We start from the raw sequence: 12,278 nt of genomic DNA, 5'->3' as shown, positions 1-12,278 counted from the left end.
CTTGCTCTGTAGACCAGGCTAGCCTCAAACTCAAAGGCAGAAGTATACTAGCCTCTGCCTCCTGACTGCTGGGATTAAAGGCATGTATCACCACACCCAGCTCTAAGTTTTTCTTTAATTCCTTTTCAGAAGTTGGTAATTTAGCTAGGTGAGATCTTGCCCTGAGGTCCCCACTTCCTTTATTCTATTTTTTAATCTGTTTATCTCCTTGAACACAAGATTGGCTCTATTCCACTTCCTGTGCCCTTTTCTCAATCTGTACGTTTTGTATTTTATTTGCTCAGCTTGGGCCTTTTCATTATAAGTCTTCATCAGAGTTAACACTAGTAACCACATTACAGAGTCTGTACTAGGCTGTTCTGAGATTTCCTCTGCCAATGGAATTAATCCAAAACTCTTCACTTTAGCCCCAGATAAACTTTCCAGACAAGGGCAAAAAGCAACCACATTCTTGACAAAATATCACAAGACTGGTCTATAGGCCACATATTAATATTCTCCTCTGAAACCTCTTGAGCCAGCACTAGACAGTGCAAATCACTCTTTGCACCACTGTCTTCCTTGCTCCTACGAGTATGGCCAATTAGGCAGTGCTTAAAGCATTCCAGTGATTTCCTAACTCAAAGTCCATACTTCTCCAAACAAAAAATGGTCCGGCCTATCACAGTAATCCCCTAGTCCCTGGTACCAACTCTGTCTTGGAGTTTCTGTTGCTATGAAGACACACTATGACCATGGCAACTCTTATAACAGAAAACATTTAATTGTGGTGGTTTGCTTACAGTTCAGAGGTTCAGTTCATCATCACTGTGGTGTGCAGGCAAACATGGTGCTGGAAAAGGAGCTGCTACATCTTGATATGTAGGCAATAGAAAGTAGACTGCCTCACTGGGAGTAGCTTGAGCATAGGAGACCTCAAAGCCCATCTCTATAGTGACACACTTCCTCCAACAAGACCACACCTACTCCAACAAAGCCTCACCTCCCAATAGGGCCACTCCCTTTGGGGGCCATATTCTTTCAAACCACCACAATCTCTCTCAAAATAATAACGCCACTTTTAAAAAGTTTGAAGGATTTTTTTTTTATTTATGGTATGTGTCTGAGTAAGCATATACCTTATATGTGCAGGTGCTCACAGATGCAGAAGAGGGTATTGGGCGGGTTCCCTGGAACTGCAATTACGAGTCCTTGTGAGTAGTCTGTCATGGGTGCTAGGAACCAAATTTAGGTTGTTTGTAAGAGTATTATGTGCTCTTACCCATTGAGCTACTTACCCAGCCCTTAAATCTCTTTTTATTACATTTATTGGTGTGAATATTCATACTAAAACACTATTCCTGGGAGATGTGAACAAGTGTCTACTCACCCCAGATAGGGAACTGACAATAGACCAAAGTATAGATACCGCCAAAGTTTGATTTGGTGAAGCAATTAATTTTATTGGGGTTCTTACAGGAATATAGGTGAAGGGTTTCTTATACGGACAAAATAGCTAAAGACAGCTGCATCACCAAAGACAACTCACAAAAAACTTAGTGCACACTGCACAGCCTGCAGGCAGCTCAACAGGCTGAAAAAGTGTCCTTTTCAGGTGTCTCAGTTGGTAGGAGCCTCTTTTAGACAGCTTAGCTAGTCTTTGTTTCTTCCAGGCTGCTTGGCTCCTCTGAGAGTGTCTAAGAGCAATTTTTACTGCTTATATATACTTGGGGAGGGAAGAGTCTAGTGGATCTAGTCAATTTCAGGGACTTCTTGAAGCTATTTTGAGTTGTTTGTTTCCTGTCTGAACTAGCTTGCTAGGAGGTTGGAGTGTTTCATCTCCTTGTTAACATCTAGTCTTAAAATATCCTGTTTGGTTTGGAGATATGGCTTAGCCGTTACAAGCACTGGCTGCCCTTCCAGAGGACCTGGGTTCAATTCCCAACATCCACATAGCAGCTCACAACTGAATCTAACACCTTCAACAGACAGGTCAGATACGCAGGTCAAACACCAAATGCACATAAAATAATTTTTTAAAAAAATCCTGTTTTACATCCCCATTTATATCCTAGGTCTTAAAGTTTCTCCAAAATGGAAGGCTTTAACCTCTGAGGAAATTGCTTTACAACACATGCCATGGCACACGTGGAAGTCAGAGGACATTTGCCGTAATTGGTTCTCACCTTCCGTCATCTGGGTCCTAGGGATTGAACTCAGGTTATTAGCCTTAGTGGCAGCGACCCACTGAGCTATCTCTTTGGCCTATGTTACTGTAAAAAAAACTTTTGATAGTGTCAGTATGATGATAGCTGGTACATGTATGCCATGGGATATAGGTAGATATCAGAGGACACCTTTGTGGAGTCAGTTCTCTCTTTCCACTTTTACATGGGTTCCCAGGATTGAACTCAGATCTTTAGTCTTATGTAGCAAGGGCCTTTACTTGCTGAGCCATCACTGACCTCATTAAATCTCTTCTCTCTATGTGTGTGTCTGTGCATGTGTGTATGTACACATACACATATTCCTTGTTCCCTCCTAGTTTTTTGAGGGGAAGTCCTGAGTACATGTGATAGGAGTTATATGTGAGCTTCATTTTCCTTCTTTATTTTTTTTTTGTTTTTTGTTTTTGTTGTTATTGTTGTTTTGGTTTGTTTGTTTTCGAGACAGGGTTTCCCTTTCTAACAGCTCTGGATATCCTGGAACTCGCTTTGTAGTCCAGGCTGGCCTCAAACTCTCAGAGATCCACTTGCGTCTGCCTCCTGAGTCTGGGATGAAAAGCATGTTTTCCGCCACCACCTTACTTATCTTCGGTTCAGAGTGACTTACATGGATAGTCTGGGAAATTCCCAAAATAAGCTAGTCATTTTCTAGAAAAAGACCTTATGTCTGTCTAGCAGAAGAGAGCTGAAAAATCAGTACTAATACCTTATCACTTTGACCTCTGGATGCAACACTGAGGCCCTCTACTATACCTACTTAGTCAAGAAAAATAAACCTCGAGAATAAGAAGACTGTCTGGGATCTCAGATTGTTTCTCTATCCGCATTCCCAATTCCAGCTTCTCTTACAGTTGCCTATTCGGGGACTGTGCAATGGGGGAGTTATTCAGCTACCCCAGGTCTACCTAGGGTCCTTTCATCTTAAATGTGTGAGTCATTTTCTTACCATCTGCCTTGCAGTTTCTACAGTTGTTTCAAGTATCTCTTATCTGGTTCTCTTCAACATTCAGCTTTATGGCTTTTAAAAAAGCCTTTACTGTATTTTTGGTGTAGTTACCAGAGGAGAAAAGGAAAAATCTAATTGATATTTTCAGTCTGCTAGTTTGATACAGAAATTATCAATGCTTTTTATGCTGTCGTAGTTGCTGCTTTTTAGACAGGTGAAAAAATAGAGTTATCCATCAAGGAGAAATTATTTAAATAAACTGGCTTAACCACTCAATAAAACTGATGTTATGGAAGAATAATACCATTTGAAAATGTTGTTTTTTATTTTCATTCTGTTTTGTTTGTTGGGTTTGTTGTTGTTGTTGTTAGCTTGGTTTTTGTTTTATTTTTGTTTGTTTGTTTGTTTTGTTTTTGTTTTTGAGCTAGGATTTCTTTGTGTAGTCCTAGCTGTCCTAGAACTTGATCTATATAGATTAGACTGGCCTCAAACTCACCAAGATCCTCCTGTCTCTGCCTCCTGAGCACTGGGATTAAAGGTGTGTGCCACCACTCCTGCTTGAAAATATTCTTAATTTAGCTGACAATGTAACTTGCTAATAGAGTGCTTTCCTAGCATGCCCAACGTCTTGGGTTCAATTCCTGCAAATATAAGTTTGGTGGCACATTAGAGTGCTTTCCTAGCGTGCTCAAAATCCTGGGTCAATTCCAGCAAATGCAATTTTGGTGGGACACACCTTGACACTTAAGAAATAGATTCAAGGACGGTGGTGGCGCACACCTTAAATCCCAACACTCGGGAGGCAGAAGCAGGCGGATCTTTGTGAATTCAAGGCCAGCCTGGTCTACAGAGCGAGATCCAGGAAGGGCCCAAAAGCTACTCAGAGAAACCCTGTCTCGAAAAACAAAAACAAAAACAAGAAAGAAAGAAATAGATTCAAGACAATCAGAAATTCAAAGCCAGCATCAGCTCTATAGAGTGTTCCATGTTAACCTGAACTATGTGAGATCTTATTAAAGAAAAGGTGTTTAATTCTAGCACTGTAAAAATAAATAAATAAATGCCTTGCTGGGTATCACAACCCAGTCAGCGACTTAAATCCCACCACTTGGGAAGTAGAGGTAAATGGATCTCTGAGTTTGAGGCCATCATTGTCTACATAGTTAGTTCTAGGACAGCCAGAGCTACATAGAAAGACCCTGTCTCAAAAAGCAGAAAAAATAATGCCTAAAAGACAAAGATATGTAAGAGTGAGCATGTCTTCTGGCTGGGGCCTCCTGGTGTATGAATGTGCCAGACTGGGTCTGAGTGTGACCTGTTCTGCAGGCTTGCCAGGGTCATACTTAACGTAAGGGTGTCCTGAAAACTATACAAATCCATGGTTCCTCCCAATTTTCAGCCACCTAATGATCCCTATGGCATCCAGAGAGATGATCTCATCCTGAGTCTCCGTGCTGTGCTGGCTTCTACACCACGTTTTGCTGAGGTGAGTCCGGTCTTGGTTTCTACCCAGAGAAAGCTCTAAAGAAATAGCGGTGTAGAGTCTGGACAGATGGATCAGCACTTAAGAGCACTAGCTGCTCTTCCAGAGGACCTGGGTTTGATTCCCAGCACCCACATGGTGGCACACTATCTATCACTCTAGTTCCAGATGTTCCATTACCTCCTCGGTACCTGGTCTCCATGGTAGCAGTCACTCATATACATAAAATAATAAAAATAAGTTTTTTTAAAAGTAAAAGCATGGGGTTGGGGATTTAGCTCAGTGGTAGAGTGCTTGCCTGGCAAGCGCAAGGCCCTGGGTTCGATCCCCAGCTCCACAAAAAAAAAAAAAAAAAGCATGGGGAGAAAGAAAGCTCTATTATACATTTTAGGGTTTGGTGTCCTGCATGTGTCTTGTATGTCAAATATCAATATAAAAAACTTTGTCACCTCGTCCCCTAAAATACCAGTCTCTTCTGTAGGAAGTATACATGAAGTCTGTCAGCTTTGCTAATGTGTCTGTTTCTCAGGTACCACAGCGTGGCAGAAAAGATAGCTTACAGTTGTAACTCCTGACCTGAATCTCACTTCTTGATGTGGCAATTGTCTCTTAGGATTGATGACAATATGACCATGGTTGGTCCTGATGGCGAAGACACTATCTCAGGCTTAGGTTTTCCCTTTTTTCCCACAGTTCTTACTGCCTCTGCTGATTGAGAAAGTGGATTCTGAGATTTTAAGTGCCAAGCTGGATTCTCTGCAGACTCTGGTGAGTAGGATCCAGCTATCTTTACATGGGTTAGTGATACTAAAAATACAATTTCTTGGACAGCTGGAGGCCAATTCATATGCTTCATGGGCCAGGACTTGGGCTTATATGGTTGATCTAAGCACTGTGTTGCATTCATATTGTCTTATTCTGTGTAACCAAGAACTGGTCAGTGCTCATTTTGTGTTTTGGATGTTTGAGAAAGAGTGTCTTAGCCTAGCTGGCCTTGAATTCCTGATCTTTTTACCTCCACCTCTAAGTACTGAGATTAGTCGTGTGTTGCCACCCCAGTCTTTGTTTTAGTGGAGGGTGTGTTGGAAATTGAACTCAGAGCTTCATAGATCCTAGGTAAACACTCTTCCACTGGACTATGTCAGCATTGTGCTTTCTTAAGAGTCAGGGTGAGCTCTTTTCTGTGTCCTGGGTATAACTGTTAGGATACCTCACCAGGCAGTGGTGGTACACACCTTTAATCCCAGCACTCAGGAGGCAGAGCCAACCTGGTCTACAAAGTGAGATCCAGGACAGGCACCAAAAACTACATGGAGAAACCATGTAGGGGGGGGGGGGGGGCAAAAAATACATAAATAAATAAATAAGATAAACTGTTAGGACACCTGGAAGCTTGTTCTGCTAGAGTTCATCTCATTAGAGTCCACAATGTCCAGAGCACCTTGATGTGAGCTTGCTGATGCCTCTGGTTCTCTTGGCAGAATGCTTGCTGTGCTGTATATGGACAGAAGGAACTAAAGGACTTCCTCCCCAGCCTTTGGGCTTCTATCCGTAGAGAGGTAAGTGTTAGTTAGGTAAGCTCGTTGCTGTTAACTGACAGGTGTCAGGCATGAGGGGAAGTAATACACCTTCTCTGTCCTCTTCCCTATCTCCCCAGGGTCAAGGTGCTATGTTTGTTATTTCAGCGAAAAAGCAAGGGGATAGATAGACTTCCAGTTGAATGGCAAGGAAGACAGTTCCCTTATGAGGGCTACCTGCTTGGTGATAGTACACGGCCATCTTTGCACAGCACCTCCTCCTTGTCCTCTCGTGGCAGGGAGCATAGGTCCTGGTGCCTCTGGCACCGTCTGAATGTAAAAGTAGAGAAAAAGACTTAAAACCATGGTTACAATAACCTCTGTTCAGAGCTGGTAACCTGTTTGTACAAAGTGTATGTGTCATTCCTAGTGGGACAAAGACTTGTTGAACATACAACCAAGAAAGAAGATACTAGGTCGGGAGTTCTCCTGTCATTGCTGTGCCCCCAAGCTTTCTCAAACACATATCCATCTGACCCCAAGAAAAAAGGCAGTGGATGGGTGGGGCCTCATCTGGTACAAGCTCACCTTAGTAGCCATGGGATCTCTCCCTGACAGGTGTTCCAGACGGCAAGTGAGCGAGTAGAGGCAGAGGGCCTAGCAGCCCTCCACTCCCTGACTGCGTGTTTGTCATGCTCTGTGCTGAGGGCTGATGCTGAGGACCTCCTTGACTCCTTCCTCAGCAACATTCTACAGGGTAATGGGACCATGGAGCCAGTAAAGGGAGTGAGCACCTTAGAGCTAGCATTCCTTCAGAGCCAGTGGCCCTTTATGGGTGGCTTCCACATGTTCAGTGATTCGGAGACTGCAGCCCTACTTTGTATTGAAGACAATTAGATGGTAACTGCTAGCAAACAATTCCAGGGGTCAGTCAGCAGTCTCTATGGATAAAGGGGAATCAGGCTATATTTGACCTACTCCCCAGGTCTGTGATTGCTGCCTCTCTAGACTGCAGGCACCATCTATGTGAACCAGACATGAAACTGGTATGGCCTAGTGCCAAGCTGTTGCAGGCCGCTGCCGGTGCATCTGCCCGGGCCTGTGAGCACATCACCAGGAACGTGCTTCCCTTGCTGCTGGAACAGTTCCACAAGCACAGTCAGGTAAGGAGGACTGTAGACTAATTGCTAAACGGTCTTATTAAATAAAAACCCCGAGCCAGATATTGGAATAGGAAAAGGAATAGGAAAAGCCACAAGCCATCTTCACATTACCATCCCTCAGCTTCCAAAAAAAAAAGCAATTTGTCTGCAGGGGAGACATGGTCTCTTTCTTGGAGAGACTGAAGCTCTAGTTCGGGCCCAAATAGATCTGGGGTTTCCTTCTATTAGCTGCTGTTTGTTCACTTGTTTACCCTCACATAGTATCAGTCTTCAATAAAAGGTTAGAGTGTCAGAACTGAAATCCTTTAAAATAGTCCTTGACTCTAGTACTCCTTGAAACATTACAGAGCAACCAGCGGCGGACAATACTTGAGATGATCCTGGGTTTCTTAAAGCTGCAGCAGAAATGGAACTATGAAGAGAAAGGTGAGGTCACTTTTTGTTGAGTTACCCTGGGCAGGCGTTGAGTCCCATTGCCCAGGAGTACGGCAGTAGTGTGCTACAGAGCAGGGAAGATGTGTGGACCCATTCAGAGGATGTAGCACCAGCCTATACTGAATGGATTGCCATCTCCCGGCTTGTGTCCTGGAAGTCCAGTGGTTTGAGTTGTTAACATCTGCCCCAAGTTGTGTGTGGCACTGCAGCTAGGGATGGGCTGTAAGCCCTTCTGACCTAGCCTCTGTTTCTCCTAGATGAAAGGCCTCTGGCTAGCTTCAAGGACCAGCTGTTCTCCTTGGTGTTCATGGCTCTCACAGACCCCAGCACGCAGCTTCAGCTTGTTGGCATCCGGACACTCACAGTGTTGGGTGCTCAGCCAGGTATATCATGAGTGAGAAAAGATAAGGGAGGGTATTGATCCCTCCTTGTATTATCTGTCTTAAGTGAAGAGCAGTGATTTCCTTGTTAGCATTACAGCACTGGTTGATATGAATTTCTGATAGGAGTTCTCGGAAGCATGAAATGGCTGAAAGGAGGCAAAGATGAAGTTTGTGTTCTTTCTAACCACAGATTTCCTATCTTCTGGGGACTTGGAGCTGGCAGTAGGTCATCTGTACCGACTGAGCTTCCTGGAGGAAGATTCCCAGAGTTGGTGAGAATCTAAAGCAGTGAGGCAGAACAATTTCCCTACCTTTGTAGCAGCAGCAGCAGCTGCAGCAAGGGCTAGAGTTCTTTGCTGTGTGATTGTGGTTGCTGAGTGGTTGGAAGGATGTGGGACTACTCTGTCTCTTCTTGGGCATTAAGAAGACCTATCCAGCTGGGTGGTGGTGGTGCACGCCTTTAATCCCGGCACTCAGGAGGCAGAGGCAGGTGGATCTCTGTGAGTTTGCATTCAACCCGGTCTGCATAATGAGTTCCAGGACAGCCAGGGCCACACAGAGAAACCCTGTCTTGGGGGAAAAAAAAAGGGGAGGTGGGGTGGGGTGTGACCTATCCAACTAAGTGTTGTAGGACTTGGGTCTTACTCTTCAGCAAGGTAGCCACGAGAGCCCATTCTCCTGATCTTCCTGCTGGCAGGCCTTGGGCAAGCCTCGGCTAAGATTTATTCTCTGTCCCCAGTAGGGTGGCTGCACTGGAGGCATCAGGAACCCTGACCGCACTCTATCCTGGAGCCTTCAGCAGCCACCTGCTACCCAAGCTTGCTGAGGAGCTGCAGAGAGGTATACGTGCTAATCTGTGGCCCAACCCTTGCCAGCAAGGCTTCTGAGGAGGGTCTTCACACCATCACACAGTGAAAACTTATCTCACCAATTGCTTTCAGGGGAGTCAGATGTGGCTAGGGAGGATGGTCTCATGAAATGTTCCCGGTATTTCTGCTGTCTGCAAGCTTTGTCAGCCATTTCAACACATCCTAGCATTGTCAAGGAGACACTGCCTCTGCTGCTGCAGCATCTCTGTCAGGCAAACAAAGGTAACTACCAGTTACCATCAAGGGGCAGGGCTAAATGGAACTCTGGGCTAGGAACTGTAAGTTCTAATTGTCATTGTTGTACACAGCACTGACATGGTAAGCACTTTAAAGATCAATACCTCGTAATTCTAGTGATATGGAGATAGTAATACAGTAAGTGGGTATGTACTTATGCTTGCACAGGATGACATTTCAATACAAAGACACTGGAAGAAAGAAAGTGAAGTAGCTGTCGACTCACATATCTGCCTTTTTTGTGTCTTGGAAGTGTTCAGATTCCTGCCTGCTAGGTACTCTGCAATATTCAAAAAAACGGTTATCATCCATAGTTACCCTATTGAACCATATGTCCCCTATAGTTGCCTGTAGAAACCCTGTCTCCTGGGCCTGGGGAGATGGCTTGCTCAGTAAAGTGCTTGCCTTACAAGCACAAGGACCTAAGTTCTGTCCCGAGCACCCACGTAAGGAGCCAGGCCCACCGGCCTCCATCCCAGCTCTGAGGAATCAGACCGGAAGGTCCTCGCTCAAAAATAAAATAAGGTGGGGTGTGATCACAGAAGACACCCACAACCATCAGCCTCCGGCCTCCATGTACACACACCCACAAGAAGCTCTCTTCCAATCCAGTGTGGCACCCAGGATCTGCCTCTCTCTGTTCTCCCTTTCATTTCCTTTCTAGGCTCTGGTAACCAGTATTTGAAACATGAATTTTTTTTTCCTTGTGGATGTAGTAAACTTTATTTTTTAAATAAAAAATTTATTTTTTTATTTTAAAAATTTTATTTTTTTTATTTAAAAAAATTTTTTTAAATGAAATGAAAGAAAGAAAAAGCTCAATCCAACCCAGTCAGTCTTATTATCTTCAAACAATGAATGAACTACCCTTCTTAGATTACATATACACACATTCTTTGATCCAGGAATTCTATTGTTAGAAGTCTGTGATCTTATCTGTATGTATGAAAGTTGCACTGTGAGCTGGGGTGTGGCTTAGTTGGTAGAGCACTTGCCTAGTAAGCATCAAACACTGGTTGGTATCTGTAGCACTGCATCAAATTGGATGTTCCTGTAAACCAACACTAGGAGGTAGAGGCAGGAAGATGACCCTTCCAAAGGACCCTGGTTCAATTCCCAGCACCTACATGGCAGTTCACAGCTGTCTGTCACTCCTGTCCCAGGGGACCCTGATACCCTTTTCTGGCTTCTGTGGGTACTATGCATGTGGTATATAGACAGACAGATAGGCAAAATGCCTATAGACTTTTTTTTTTTTCTTTTTTCTTTTTTTTTTTTTAATTTTAAAAAAAGAAAATGCCTGGAAGTGTTTGAGAGAAAACCCCATAGAGAATGCTGACTTTCTCTCCACACAGGGAATGTGGTTACAGAGCCCGGTGAAGTTATTGCTGTCTGTCAGAGTCTCCAACAGGTGGCAGAAAAATGCCAGCAGGACCCTGAGAGCTACTGGTATTTCCACCAGACAGCTGTGCCTTGCCTGTTTGGTTTGGCTGTCCAGGCTTCCATGCCAGGTAATTTTCTATGCTTCATCTTCTTGGAAGTTGGCTTTCTCCTAGCGTTGGATAGCACTTCCTTCTCCTGAGCATTGCTGGTACTGCCTGTTGTACTGTCGAGTCCAAATTCCACATAAAACAAGGATGACCAGTGACAGTAACCAGAATCCATAGTGAGAACAGCAGTAAAGGGATGCACATTTTCAATGCACTATTAGTTTATTAAAATTGAGCTCTAGAGTCCAGTAGGCTCTGTTGGTTCTTATCTTTAGCTTGCTAACTTTATAAGAAACCTTATCTTGTATGTATATGTGTATATATGTACATTCATACATATATAACATGTATATATGGGTGTATATAATATGTGTGTATATAGGTATATGTTACATATATATACTGGATCATATGTATTGTGTGATCACAGAGTCATTGGTGAGGATTAAAGGTACTATGTGGGGTTGGGGATTTAGCTCAGTGGTAGAGTGCTTGCCTAGCAAGTGCAAGGCCCTGGGTTCAATCCTCAGCTCAAAAAAAAAAAAAAAAAGCATAAAAGGTACTATGTGACATTAGTGCTCATTGTATGGTAGTTGCTATAAATAAGACCCCATAAAGATAAGCACATATCTTAACAATTTTAGAAGACTGACATGTCTACTTAGAGTCAAGACTGTCCATATTAGCTAGCCTCATTTTCCGCTGTGGACTAGTGTAAGCACAATGCACAATGTTCCTAGGAGTCTGTGTCCGTAGATTAGACCAGTGCAGCTTCTGCCTCCTTGTGAGGTTTTTAAGTCCGTAACATTTCTACAGGATACAGGCTTTCACCAGGTGTGGTGGTGAAATAATCTCAGTGGAAAGTAGAGGCAGGAGGATCAGGAGTTCAAGTATAGCCTGGACTACATGAGATACTGTTCAAAAAATAAAGCACGGTGGTCCATGCCTTTAATCCCAGCACTCAAGAGGCAAAGGCAGGTAGAGCTCTGTAAGTGACTTTGAAGCCAGCCTGGTCTACATAGCTAGCTAATGCTATATATTGATACCCTGTTTCCAAAGGCGAGAAGGAAGCCCTGAAATATTAGTGGCTAGAGAGATAGCTGAGTAGTTAAAAATGCTTGGTGCTTTTCCGTAGTAGTTCAGTTCCCAGCTTGAGTGGCTCATAGCCACCTGTCACTCTAGCTCCAAAAGATCCTATACTCTCTTCTGGACTCTGAGGACACCTACACTCATGTACATAACATCCCACACATACATCACATATACACATAATTTAAAAATAAATTTTTTTAAAAATAAATGATTGCTCTGGAGTTAGCCTGTTAGGAGGAGGACAAGAACTACTCTGAATTTCTTTCTCCTTCCTTCTTGCTAGTCTCACTATTTAGCCCAGGCTTGACGATAAGCCCACAGTCCTGCTTCAAGCTCGTAAGGCTGATAATATAGGCAATCTTGATCCAAATTTGGGGTTTTTTTGTTTTGTTTCCTTCAAGTTAGGGTTTCTCTGTATAGCCCTGGCTGTCCTGGAACATGCTCTGTAGACCAGGCTGC

The 12,278-nt window shown here is 43.6% G+C and overlaps 1 protein-coding gene across 2 annotated transcripts in view; it reads left to right on the top strand.

Moving 5' to 3' along the window:
* Nucleotides 1–12,278, top strand: part of Mms19 (MMS19 homolog, cytosolic iron-sulfur assembly component) — a 39,722-nt gene that overhangs the window by 21,011 nt on the left and 6,433 nt on the right. Inside the window, exons 9-19 of one of the 2 annotated variants that reach the window (XM_036169404.1) lie at nt 4,550–4,636; nt 5,327–5,401; nt 6,115–6,192; nt 6,769–6,907; nt 7,159–7,313; nt 7,661–7,739; nt 8,006–8,131; nt 8,322–8,403; nt 8,874–8,971; nt 9,073–9,222; nt 10,593–10,748. In XM_036169404.1, coding sequence (XP_036025297.1) covers nt 4,550–4,636; nt 5,327–5,401; nt 6,115–6,192; nt 6,769–6,907; nt 7,159–7,313; nt 7,661–7,739; nt 8,006–8,131; nt 8,322–8,403; nt 8,874–8,971; nt 9,073–9,222; nt 10,593–10,748 — 1,225 coding nt within the window. Of the gene's footprint in view, nt 1–4,549; nt 4,637–5,326; nt 5,402–6,114; nt 6,193–6,768; nt 6,908–7,158; nt 7,314–7,660; nt 7,740–8,005; nt 8,132–8,321; nt 8,404–8,870; nt 8,972–9,072; nt 9,223–10,592; nt 10,749–12,278 lie in introns of both variants that reach the window. The other variant, XM_036169398.1, reaches the window with a different exon arrangement.

This window comes from Onychomys torridus, chromosome 1, assembly GCF_903995425.1.
Source record: "Onychomys torridus chromosome 1, mOncTor1.1, whole genome shotgun sequence".
NCBI lineage: Eukaryota > Metazoa > Chordata > Mammalia > Rodentia > Cricetidae > Onychomys > Onychomys torridus.
The sequence above is the reverse complement of the archived record's forward strand: the minus strand, read 5'-3'. Positions and strand labels throughout refer to the sequence as shown.